We start from the raw sequence: 14191 nt of genomic DNA, 5'->3' as shown, positions 1-14191 counted from the left end.
TTCTCCTCCTCTGAAGTTTAATTAAATGCTTCAATCTTGCTTTAGTGGCAGCAATGCAGAAAGTTCTCAGAATGTTAAGAATTCACATCCTCAAAAACTTTGAGTGTGGAACAAGGTGAAAATATTAACATTTCTGAGGGGTTTTTCTTCTTAAAACCAGCAGATTTTCCCCCAAACTCCCCAAAATGACCCAAACTAGAATATTTAGCAGGACTGGTGCACAGCACAAGAACTGTTGGAGCTTTTTTGTCCCTTTATTCCTTATTTTGCAATTGGGAAGTGGCAGTTTATTGAAACACCAGCTGGGGAAGGGCCTGGAGTTGTGTTCTTCCTGTACCAAAACCCACCAGAAGGTTTGGAATTCATTTTGGGGAGCCAGGGTGATCCCTTTTTTCCCTGTGCAGTTGGAATTAGAGAATTTCACAGAAAATCACTTGCACAATCAGCTCTTGGGCAGCGTGGAGCAACACAGCCATCTACAGGTCACTCCCACTTCATGTGGGTTTGGGACTGGTTTTATCTTACCCAAGAAGGAAAGGAAAGGAAAGGAAAGGAAAGGAAAGGAAAGGAAAGGAAAGGAAAGGAAAGGAAAGGAAAGGAAAGGAAAGGAAAGGAAAGGAAAGGAAAGGAAAGGAAAGGAAAGGAAAGGAAAGGAAAGGAAAGGAAAGGAAAGGAAAGGAAAGGAAAGGAAAGGAAAGGAAAGGAAAGGAAAGGAAAGGAAAGGAAAGGAAAGGAAAGGAAAGGAAAAGGGGAAAGGAAAGGAAAGGAAAGGAAAAGGGGAAAGGAAAGGAAAAGGGGAAAGGAAAGGAAAGGAAAAGGGGAAAGGAAAGGAAAAGGGGAAAGGAAAGGAAAAGGGGAAAGGAAAGGAAAGGAAAGGAAAAGGGGAAAGGAAAGGAAAGGAAAAGGGGAAAGGAAAGGAAAAGGGGAAAGGAAAGGAAAAGGGGAAAGGAAAGGAAAAGGGGAAAGGAAAGGAAAAGGGGAAAGGAAAGGGGAAAGGAAAGGAGAAAGGAAAGGAAAGGAAAAAGGAAAGGAAAAGGGAGCCCAAATCAGGCAGATTCAGGAATTCTGGAAGTGTTCATCCAGTGAGAAGATTTTCAGGATGATCATGGGAAACAATTGTTTCTATTCTGATTTTTCTACACCTTTAAATCTGCAGGAGCTAACCTGCCTTTGTAGTGGTGTGGCAGTTGTTAATACCAACAGAAAATTCTGTTTTACTGCAATAGCTGCTTTTATTTTTCCTGTTCTTTATCGGGTTTGTTTGTGCTGGTACTTCCAGCCCTGCCTTGGCATCATTCCCTGTTAGTCTGGCACTTTTAGGAGTTAATTCATGTCTTCAAGGTGCCCATGTCAAGGCCAACCCTCTCATCAGGCTCTGATTTAATAAAGCCAAAAGGATTTTTACTGAGGCAGCACCAAGTGCTCCATTTCTCCATCAATATCTTGCCAATTCTTCAGCCCAAACTGTTCAGCTCAACAGATTTTTTGCTGGTGATCATTTCAAGGGGATGGCTCCTCCTGTGACCTTCTTTGTGTCCCTCTCACATTTGAATATTAATGTGCTGCTGCAGAGAATAGAATTGATTTAAGAGCTCAGAGTGGCTTTTGGACCTGCAGAGACCACAAGGAGGAGATCAATATTCCTGATACTCCCTTCTTTTGCTCATCTCTGCTCATTTTCTTTTTTTTTTCTCTCTCATTCTGCAATTCAACCTTGTTTTATTCCAAGTTTGAAGTCTTGTTGGGAGGGTGCTTGTGCAAAAAGTGTCTTTTCTACAATAATGTAGGATAATTCTAAATCACATCTCTGGTGTTATATTCACTGCTTCTCCTTAACTGTTCTTAAACAGGACCAGGAAAGGTTTAACTCTAATTAGTGAGTGAAAATACATTGTAATTTCAGGCTTTCTAGACCATTCTGTTGCATTGTCCCCACTCAGAGATTTGGGAACAAGCCCTGCAATATTGGTTTTGCTCTCTAATCCAGCTTGTGCACAGCTCCAGCACAGCTTAATGCAAAACAGCAAAGACAGATCTCATTAAACAGCCCAACATTGTGTGCAGTTGTTTCTCCTTGTGCCACTGGATGGATGAAATGTCAGCAATAATTTCATTATTGGGCCGTACCCACAGGATGAGAGCCCCCTGTTAGGCAGGGCCCTGATTGCCAATTAGCATGAGCATTAATCAGTGCACTCCCAAACATTTGCATTTCATGAGGCCACAGCAGCATCTCCCTGTGATCCCATGGACACAACCCCACCACATGCAGCCTGATGGGTTTTTATTTCTCCAACAGGATTTCCTGATGGAAACGTTCATCATGTTCAAGGACCTGATTGGGAAGAACGTGTATGCAGCTGACTGGATGGTCATGAACATGATGCAGAGCAGGTACAGCCTTGAGTAGGGGCTGAGTCTGGCTTTGGGGCCTCCCTGGACCTGACAGGAGAGTGACTCACATGTGGCAGTTTTCCTATTATTTTTTTAAATTTATTGATTTCCTTTCCTTTCCTTTCCTTTCCTTTCCTTTCCTTTCCTTTCCTTTCCTTTCCTTTCCTTTCCTTTCCTTTCCTTTCCTTTCCTTTCCTTTCCTTTCCTTTCCTTTCCTTTCCTTTCCTTTCCTTTCCTTTCCTTTCCTTTCCTTTCCTTTCCTTTCCTTTCCTTTCCTTTCCTTTCCTTTCCTTTCCTTTCCTTCCCTTCCCTTCCCTTCCCTTCCCTTCCCTTCCCTTCCCTTCCCTTCCCTTCCCTTCCCTTCCCTTCCCTTCCCTTCCCTTCCCTTCCCTTCCCTTCCCTTCCCTTCCCTTCCCTTCCCTTCCCTTCCTTCCCTTCCCTTCCCTTCCCTTCCCTTCCCTTCCCTTCCCTTCCCTTCCCTTCCCTTCCCTTCCCTTCCCTTCCCTTCCCTTCCCTTCCCTTCCCTTCCCTTCCCTTCCCTTCCCTTCCCTTCCCTTCCCTTCCCTTCCCTTCCCTTCCCTTCCCTTCCCTTCCCTTCCCTTCCCTTCCCTTCCCTTCCCTTCCCTTCCCTTCTTGTTATTTTTATTTATTTCTTTTTGTTTCTAAGGCTTTAGTCTGGTTTAAGTACAGGCTTAATCTGGGCCAAGTCTGGCTTTGGAGCCTCCCTGGACCTGATGGGAGGGTGATTCACACAAGGCAATTTTCTTGTTCTTTTTAAAAAAATTATTTATTTCATTTATGCTCTGTTATTTATTTATTTATTGCTATTTTTGTTTATTTATTGTTATTTCTTAAAGCTCAAGTCTGGTTTAAGTACAGGCTTAAGTCTGGGTTAAAGTCTGGCTTTGGAGCCTCCCTGGACCTGATGGGAGGGTGATTCACATGTGGCAGTTTTCCTATTATTTTTTTAAATTTATTGTTTTTATTTATTTTCTTTTCTTTTCTTTTCTTTTCTTTTCTTTTCTTTTCTTTTCTTTTCTTTTCTTTTCTTTTCTTTTCTTTTCTTTTCTTTTCTTTTCTTTTCTTTTCTTTTCTTTTCTTTTCTTTTCTTTTCTTTTCTTTTCTTTTCTTTATTTCTTGTTATTTTTATTTATTTATTTTTGTTTCTAAGGCTTTAGTCTGGTTTAAGTACAGGCTTAAATCTGAGTTAAGTCTGGCTTTGGAGCCTCCCTGGACCTGACAGGAGGGCAACTCACACAAGGCAGTTTTCTTGCTATTTTTTACAATTTATTTATTTTATTTATGTTCTTTTCTGTATTTATTTCTTGTTATTTTTATTTATTTATTTTTATTTCTAAGGTTCAAGTCTGGCTTTGGAGCCTCCTTGGACCTGACAGGAGAGTGACTCAAATGTGGCAATTTTCCTGTTATTTTTTAAAATTTATTGTTTTCATTTATGTTATTTTCTTTTCTTTATTTATTTATTGATATTTATATCTTTTCTTCTTATTTTCTTCAGCACTTCAGGTTGATTTCAATCAGATTCCAGCTATTTTTAGTTCCTGTGCATTTCCACTGGTGGAATTGGAAATCTCTGTCCTGCCCAGAAGAATGAAATCAAACCCTGGGGTCTTTTTTCCAGCTTAAACCAGAGAAGCTTTTTGGTCTCAGTTCTGGGGGAATCACATGGGAAACCTAAACCCAGAGCTGGCCAATGCTTAACCACCCTTCCAGAGAGGAAATTTCCCTGATATCCAACCTGAACATCCCCAGTGCAGCTTGAGGCTGTTGAACCAAGGGTTGACTTTGCCTGAACGTTCCCTGATTTAGAGGAATTCCTGCCTTTTTGGGAGCCTCTGCTGCTGTCTGCTGAGCTTGCACAATGGAGCTGTGAGCCCAGAGCTGCAGTGTCATTGATTTTGGGTACAGAATCACCTTATTTGATGTTTTTGTCTCTTCAGGGTTTTCCTCCGGGCAGTGAACCAATTCACCTCCGTCCTCAACCGCTTCTTCCTGGATCCGGCTAATTTTGAGCTCCAGGTGATTGTCCTGTTTTCTCTGGATTTTCTTATGGGTCCCAGACCTGTTTTCTCTGGATTTTCTTATGGGTCCCAGACCTGCTAGAACATCTAAACCCCACTGGTAGCAGGCTGTGGCTCACTGAGGTTCCCTCCCTCATGGAGGGGGCTCTGCATTTGGGGCTGGGCAGCTCTTTTGTGCCTGTTGTTGCTTTTCCTTTGTTTCCTCCTGTTGGGTTTCTATGGTTGAGATGACCCTGAGGTGTTGGAAAGTCTCTTTTTCCCAGCCCTGTGACCAAAGACCTCGAGATTCATCGCTTCTGCTTCTCAAGGTTGTTTATTTTCTCTTATCTGTTCCATTCTTTCTCCGACCTGCTGAGATCTGTCCAGCAGGTCGGGTTGTGGCACAGTCCCTGCCCTTGGGGTGCTGTTGGCTTTTTATACTGAGAACTACCTGTACTTTATTTACAATAATCTTCCAATACCTATCACCTATGTCAGACAGTCTGTCTCTGCTCTAAACCAATCCAAAAGTGTCACCATCACAGCAGAGGATGGAGGACGAGAAGGAGAAGGAGAAGAAGAAGAAGGAAGAAAGAAGAAGGAAGAAAGAAGAAGAAAGAAAGAAGAAGGAAGAAAGAAGAAGGAAGAAAGAAGAAGAAGGAAGAAAGAAGAAGAAGAAGGAAGGAAGAAAGAAGGAAGAAAGAAGAAGGAAGGAAGAAGAAGAAGGAAGAAAGAAGAAGAAGAAGAAGGAAGGAAGAAGAAGAAGAAGGAAGGGAGAAGGAGGAAGGGACAGGACACACCCAGATTCCTCCATCTTGCCTCCTGAACCCCCATTCTAAAAACCCCAAAATTCTACTTTTTCACCCTGTGACAAGTTCACTGTCATTCTACTCAAACCCTTGTGGCTTGTAACTCTTCACAGAAAGTTGGGAATTGTTTCCATGGGCTGAAATCAAAGGCTCAGGTGTTTGTGACTCTGTGCCAAGGTCTCTGAGTCCCCTGCCAGGGTCTGGAATCATCCAGGGCAGCCATAGGAATGTGCTGGGTTCTGACATACTCCTTTCCATTTTAATCTCCTTTCTCTCCCCCAGCTCTGGAATAACTATTTCCACTTGGCAGTTGCCTTCCTCACTCACGAGTCCCTGCAGCTGGAGACCTTCTCCCAGGCCAAACGCAACAAAATCATCAAGAAGTGAGTTCCCATTTCCCTTTGGGCTCTCAGGAGGCTCCGTTTGGGCTGTTCAGACACCCCCAGGGTGGGAGGAGGTGCTGTGGAAATGCTGATTAAGGCACTGTGCTAAAGGGGTGAGCAGGACAAGATGTCAGGGCTGGAAATTAGGGCTGGTTGAAGTTTGGTCAGGCAGATCTTGAACGTTGCAGCACCTTGCCAGGGGTCTCTCCACTGGAAGATCTCTAATGGAAAGGTTGGCATGATTCCCAAAGTTCCCTTTTGCAATTCCTCAGCCTTTGTGGAAGGTAGGTCAGAGGAATCCTAAAAGCCCTCCAGCTTTTTAGTCCCCCACCTTTTACTTTTCTTCATTTCAGAGCCATTCATGTCCCCAAACCAGCAGTTTTTAGGCAGTGAGCCGCTTTTACCTCTGCATTCCCTTGGAATTGGGTGCCTGGATATCTCTGAGCATCCTGACACAGACTTTTGTTAGGATTTATCATCTTTTCTCTGCAGAAGTAGCTTGAAGAAGCCTGATAGTGAAATCATTTTGCATTGCCTCGATGTCAGAAGTTAAAGCTTTAGGAAAAAACACCCAAACCCAACCAGAGTGGGGTGGAATTGCAGGAAAAAACACCCAAACCCAGCCAGAGTGGGGTGGAATTGCAGGAAAAAACATCCAAACCCAACCCAGAGTGGGTGGAATTGCAGGAAAAAACACCCAAACCCAACCAGGGTGGGGTGGAATTGCAGGGAAAAACACCCAAACCCAACCAGGGTGGGGTGGAATTGCAGGAAAAAACACCCAAACCCAACCAGAGTGGGGTGGAATTGCAGGAAAAAACATCCAAACCCAGCCAGAGTGGGGTGGAATTGCAGAATTCCCCTTTTTTCTGCAGGAGTGGCTTGAAGAAGCCTGATAGTGAAATCATTTTGCATTGCCTCGATGTCAGAGGTTAAAGCTTTAGGAAAAAACATCCAAACCCAGCCAGAGTGGGGTGGAATTGCAGGAAAAAACACCCAAACCCAACCAGAGTGGGGTGGAATTGCAGGAAAAAACACCCAAACCCAACCAGAGTGGGGTGGAATTGCAGGGAAAAACACCCAAACCCAACCAGGGTGGGGTGGAATTGCAGGAAAAAACACCCAAACCCAACCAGAGTGGGGTGGAATTGCAGGAAAAAACACCCAAACCCAGCCAGAGTGGGGTGGAATTGCAGGAAAAAACACCCAAACCCAACCAGGGTGGGGTGGAATTGCAGGGAAAAACACCCAAACCCAACCAGAGTGGGGTGGAATTGCAGGAAAAAACATCCAAACCCAGCCAGAGTGGGGTGGAATTGCAGAATTCCCCTTTTTTCTGCAGGAGTGGCTTGAAGAAGCCTGATAGTGAAATCATTTTGCATTGCCTTGATGTCAGAGGTTAAAGCTTTAGTAAAAAACACCCAAACCCAGCCAGAGTGGGGTGGAATTGCAGGAAAAAACACCCAAACCCAGCCAGAGTGGGGTGGAATTGCAGGAAAAAACATCCAAACCCAACCAGAGTGGGGTGGAATTGCAGGAAAAAACACCCAAACCCAACCAGAGTGGGGTGGAATTGCAGGGAAAAACACCCAAACCCAACCAGAGTGGGGTGGAATTGCAGGAAAAAACACCCAAACCCAGCCAGAGTGGGGTGGAATTGCAGGAAAAAACACCCAAACCCAACCAGGGTGGGGTGGAATTGCAGGGAAAAACACCCAAACCCAACCAGAGTGGGGTGGAATTGCAGGAAAAAACACCCAAACCCAGCCAGAGTGGGGTGGAATTGCAGGAAAAAACATCCAAACCCAGCCAGAGTGGGGTGGAATTGCAGAATTCCCCTTTTTTCTGCAGGAGTGGCTTGAAGAAGCCTGACAATGAAATCATTTTGCATTGCCTTGATGTCAGAGGTTAAAGCTTTAGTAAAAAACACCCAAACCCAACCAGAGTGGGGTGGAATTGCAGGAAGCAGAGGGGCTGCAGCTTTCAGGAAATCTGAATTGCCAGGAATTCTGCTCTCAGCAATCTGCAGTGCCCTGTCAGAGTGAGCTGTGGCCATTTGTGGCTTTGCCATTCACTTCTCCAGCAGCATTCCCAGGATCATTGCAGTGCCTGGGCCTCTCTCATCTCTTCTTTCAATGCTTTCTCTAGGTATGGGGACATGAGGAAAGAAATTGGCTTCAAGATCAGGGATATGTGGTATAACCTGGGTGAGTTCCAGCTAAAGAATTATCTTTGCTCCAGCTCTCAAGCTGCCTTTCAAATCCTTTATTTCCTTATAAAAGCTGCACATGTTTCATGTGGGGAAATGCACTTACAGTTCAGCTGTTTCAGCACACAAAAATCTCTTTTTTCTGTGAATAACTTGGAAAAGCTGATTTTCTCCTCACATCAGCTGCTGAGATAATTTCTTAGATTCCTTCCAAAGGATGTTCTGCCATGTAAAGGATGAGTGGGATTTTTCAGAGAGCCTTTTTTTGTGATTTACAATTCACCTCAGTTATTTCCTTGGGCTATTCCTGAATTTTGGAGCTGTAACCTGGTAATTCTTAAATAAAATCCACATTCTGAGCAGAGTGGTTGTTGTGTGAATAATGTGCTTAAACATTGGGAAATGCAAATCCTGCCACTGGATGTATTTGACTCTGAATTTCGTGCAGGTCCCCACAAAATCAAATTCATCCCAGCAATGGTGGGGCCAATCCTGGAGGTGACCCTGGTCCCAGAGCCTGAGCTGAGGAAAGCAACAATTCCCATTTTTTTTGACATGATGCAGTGTGAGTTCAACTTCAGTGGGAATGGGAACTTCCACATGGTAAGGGATGCCATATATAACCCATATATATATAATAATACAGTACATAGAGATATTAAATGCAATATAATATAATATAATATAATATAATATAATATAATATAATATAATATAATATAATATAATATAATATAATATAATATAATATAATATAATATAATATAATATAATATAATATAATATAATAATGAAATATTATAACATATATAATAATAAAATATATAATGAACATAATATGAAATATATACACAATATGTAAAAAGACACAATATTTTAATATATAATATTATGTATACAGTATTATGCATAATGTAATTGTATATTCATTATATAATGATGAAATATAATTATATAATAATATGTAATAATGAAATATATATAATAATGAATAGAATATGAAATATATATATGCAATATGTAAAAAACCACAATTATATATTATTAAATTTTCATATATAATATATTCAGTATTATGAATAATGTAATAGTCTACTCATTATATAATGATGAAATAATTATATAATAATGTATAATAATGAAATATTTATATAATAATGAATATAATATGAAATGAATATACAATATGTAAAAAACCACAATTATATATATTATATTTTCATATATATTTAGTATTATGCATAATGTAATTGTATATTCATTATCTAATAATGAAATAATTCTATAATAATGAAATAATTCTACAATAATATATAATAATGAAATATTTATATAAGTATGAACATAATATGAAATATATATACAATATGTAAAAAGACATTATTTTAATATATAATATATGTTCAGTATTATGCACAATGTAATTGCATATTCATTATATAAAAATGAAATAATTATATAATAAATGTACTAATGAAATATATATAATAATGAATATAGTATTAAATATATACAGTAAATAAAAGACACGGTTTTTTAATGTATAAGATTATATATACAGTATTATGCAAAATTTCATAGTATATTCATTATATAATAATGAAATAATTATATAATATATATAGTAATTAAATATATATAATAATGAATAGAATAGGAAATATATATACAATATGTAAAAAAACATAATTTTATATATATTATATTCTAATATATAATATATATACAGTATTATGCACATTGTAATTGTATATTCATTAAATAATAATGAAATAAAATTATATAATAATATATAATAATGAAATATTTATATAATAATGAATAGAATATGAAATATATATACAATATGTAAAAAACCACAATTATGTATATTATATTTTCATATATAATATATTCAGTATTATGCATAATGTAATTGTATATTCATTATCTAATGATGAAATAATTGTATAATAATATATAATAATGAAATATATATATAATAATGACATAATATGAACTATATATACCATATGTAAAAAGATATTATTTTAATATATAATATATATTCAGTATTATGCACAATGTAATTGCATATTCATTATATAATAATGAAATAATTATGTAATATATATAGTAATTAAATATATATAATAATGAATAGAATAGGAAATATATATACAATATGTAAAAAAACATGATTTTATATATATTATATTCTAATATATAATATATATACAGTATTATGCACATTGTAATTGTATATTCATTAAATAATAATGAAATAAAATTATATAATAATATATAATAATGAAATATTTATATAATAATGAATAGAATATGAAATATATATACAATATGTAAAAAACCACAATTTTATATATTATATTCTCATATATAATATATTCAGTATTAGGCATAATGTAATTGTATATTCATTATCTAATGATGAAATAATTGTATAATAATATATAGTAATGGAATATTTATATAATAATGAACATAATATGCAATATATATACAATATGTAAAAAACCACAATTATATATATTATATTTTCATATATAATATATTCAGTATTATGCATAATGTAATTGTATATTCATTATCTAATGATGAAATAATTGTATAATAATATATAATAATGAAATATTTATATAATAATGACATAATATGAACTATATATACAATATGTAAAAAGATATTATTTTAATATATAATATATATTCAGTATTATGCACAATGTAATTGCATATTCATTATATAATAATGAAATAATTATATAATATATATAGTAATTAAATATATATAATAATGAATAGAATATGAAATATATATACAATATGTAAAAAACCATGATTTTATATATATTATATTCTAATATATAATATATATACAGTATTATGCACATTGTAATTGTATATTCATTAAATAATAATAAAATAAAATTATATAATTATATATAATAATGAAATATCTATATAATGATGAATATAATATGAAATATATATATGCAATATGTAAAAAACCACAATTATATATATTATATTTTCATATATAATATATTCAGTATTATGCATAATGTAATTGTATATTCATTATCTAATGATGAAATAATTTTATAATAATATATAATAATGAAATATTTATATAATAATGAACATAATATGAAATATATATACAATATGTAAAAAGACATTATTTTAATATATATGTTCAGTATTATGCAATGTAATTGCATATTCATAATATAATAATGAAATAACTATATAATAATATATGTACTAATGAAATATATATAATAATGAATATAATATTAAATATATACTGTACATAAAAGACACAGTTTTTAATATATAAGATTATATATACAGTATTATGCAAAATTTCATTGTATATTCATTATATAATAATGAAATAATTATATAATATATATAGTAATTAAATATATATAATAATGAATAGAATATGAAATATATATACAATATGTAAAAAAACATCATTTTATATGTATTATATTCTAATATATAATATATATTCAATATTATACACATTGTAATTCTATATTCATTAAATAATAATGAAATAAAATTATATAATAATATATAATAATGAAATATTTATATAATAATGAACATAATATGAAATATATATAATATGTAAAAAGACAGTATTTTAATATAATATTATATATTCAGTATTATGCATAATGTAATTGTGTATTCATTATATAATAATGAAATATAATTATATAATATATAATAATGAATAGAATATGAAATAAATATATACAATATGTAAAAAGACATTATTTCAATATATAATGTTATATGTTCAGTATTATGCACAATGTAATTGCATATTCATTATATAATAATGAAATAATTATATAATATATATGTACTAATGAAATATATATAATGAATATAATATGAAATATATACAGCATATAAAAGACACAGTTTTTTATAGATAAGATTATATATGCAATATTATGCAAAATGTAATTCTATTTTTATTATATAATAATGAAATAATTATATAATATATATAGTAATTAAATATATATAATAATAATGAATATAACATGAAATATATGTATACACTATGTAAAAAGACACCATATTATATATATAGTATATATGCTGTATTATACACAATGTAATTGTACATTCATTATATATGACTATAAAATGTATATAAAATTATATATATAAATACACTATAATACGTGTATTTGCAGTGTACACACAATACTGCTATCTTCACTACAACTGTTCTGCATTGTCCCTAGAGCAAAAGAAAAATAGAATACTTGAACAAAACAGAAAATCCCCACCCAGAGTTGTGCCCAGCCCCTTGGGAAGTCCCTGTGGTTTGTAGGGTTCAGGACTTCCCAGTTCTGTCCTGCCTGAGCCCTCCCATGACTTTGATGAACCCTGAATTGCCCTTTTTTCACCCTTCCCTGCATTTGCAGAGCTGTCAATGCTCACCTCTAAACTGGGAAGAGTTTGGAGCCCCTCACAGGGTCTGAAATGTAATTTCAGCTGTTTATTCACCTTTACAAGAACAACAGAAATGCCCCACGAGGGACTCTGGCAGTGAGTGAGTGCAGAGAGCTGAGGGCAGTCAGAGAGCAGGGTTAGCAGTGTTTCATTGCACCAGTGTGGCTGTGTGGGGTCAGACAGGGAGCGCTTGATTTCCTTCTCCAGTCCTGGTGTTGCCCGATTGATAAATGACACAAAACTCGGAAAAGTTTTGTGGGTGCTTTATTAAGGGCCTGGGGAGCTTGGGGCTCATGTCCCTAAAACCCGAGCCCCCAAATTCACGTTTGGGTGCTTCCCTCTTATACATGAGATTCACAACAAAGTCTCCAAGAAACAGTTCCCCGTTCCCCTTGCCTGGTCACAGACCCCTTGTGATACATTCCTTGGTTCACAAACAAGATCATTAATCCTCTGCTTATCTTATTCTAAGAGCATTGTATGCTGCCTCCAGACAGGTTAGCATTCTTACTTTCCTGCACTAGTTTCATTATTTATTAAATCCCTAAGACTACCTGCTAGGTTACACACACAAAACTCAACACACTTTCAACGGCTACAAAACTACTTTTTAACAAACCAGTTCACACACAACTCACTAGAATTAAATATTTTGCTAAATTTCATTTCTTTTCCAACACTGGCATTTGGGGTTGTTATCCCTTTATTCTGCCTCAGCCCTGGGAGCAGCCTGGCCCTGCCTGGGGGGAGGCTCAGAGCCCCTCAGAGCTGCTCTGTTCACTGGGGGTTCTGTGTCTGCAGTTTGAGAACGAGCTGATCACCAGGCTGGACCAGGAGGTGGAGGGCGGCCGAGGGGATGAGCAGTACAAGGTCCTGCTGGAGAAACTGTGAGTTTTATTTCATATCTTTAATATTACATATATTAGTAATATATTATATATTTCTATATTATTTCATATTTTATATATTATATAATTTTATTTTACATTTTATATTACATTTATTATTTTATGTTATATATTACTTATATATTCTATTTAAAATATTTCATGTTTTATATATCATGTATTTTATTATATTTTATATATTATCTATATGCTATATATCTTTACATCATTTGATATAATATCTATTATCTATGTATTATATATTTTTATATTATTTATATATTATATATTTTTATATTATGTTATATATTATGTATATTATATCTTTATCATATTATATATTATATTTCTATATTATTTGCAGTATATATAATATAATAATATATATAATAATAGTATATATAATGTTATTATATATAATATATATTATATATATTATTATATATTATAGATATTATATAGATACTATATATAATATTATATAGAGATATAATATATATAATATTATATATTATATAATAAATAACATATTATTTATATGTTACATATTTTACATTATGCTATATTTTTATATTATATATGTTCATTAATTTTATTTTATATTTTACATTATTTTTTATTTTCTATATTATTTATATATGATTTATATATAATATATATTATTATGATATTATTATATATATTATAATAGTATCTATAATATTATATATTATATATATTATATATATTATTATGTATATTATAGATATTATATAGATACTATATATAATATTATATAGAGATATTTTATATATATAAGATCATATATATTATATAATAAATAACATATTATTTATATGTTACATATTTTTATATTATATTTTATACATTGTACATGTACATTAATTTTATTTTATTTTTTACATTATTTTTTTCTTTTATATATTATTTATATATGGTTTATATTAATTTATATATATTTATATATATAATATAAATTAATATAAACCCTAATATAATATATA

General features: G+C 33.8%; 1 protein-coding gene across 2 annotated transcripts in view; it reads left to right on the top strand.

Annotated features, from left to right (window-relative positions):
• DOCK5 (dedicator of cytokinesis 5) overlaps positions 1 to 14191 on the top strand; it is a 101151-nt gene that overhangs the window by 53621 nt on the left and 33339 nt on the right. For both annotated transcript variants that reach the window (XM_063175418.1, XM_063175417.1), the window contains exons 29-34: positions 2300 to 2394; positions 4356 to 4434; positions 5507 to 5607; positions 7756 to 7814; positions 8265 to 8419; positions 13102 to 13187. In XM_063175418.1, coding sequence (XP_063031488.1) covers positions 2300 to 2394; positions 4356 to 4434; positions 5507 to 5607; positions 7756 to 7814; positions 8265 to 8419; positions 13102 to 13187 — 575 coding nt within the window. The remainder of the gene's footprint in view (positions 1 to 2299; positions 2395 to 4355; positions 4435 to 5506; positions 5608 to 7755; positions 7815 to 8264; positions 8420 to 13101; positions 13188 to 14191) is intronic.

Source organism: Melospiza melodia, chromosome 23 (assembly GCF_035770615.1).
Source record: "Melospiza melodia melodia isolate bMelMel2 chromosome 23, bMelMel2.pri, whole genome shotgun sequence".
NCBI classification, from domain to species: Eukaryota; Metazoa; Chordata; class Aves; order Passeriformes; family Passerellidae; genus Melospiza; species Melospiza melodia.
Note: the sequence above shows the minus strand (reverse complement) of the source record. Positions and strands in the feature narration are given on the sequence as shown.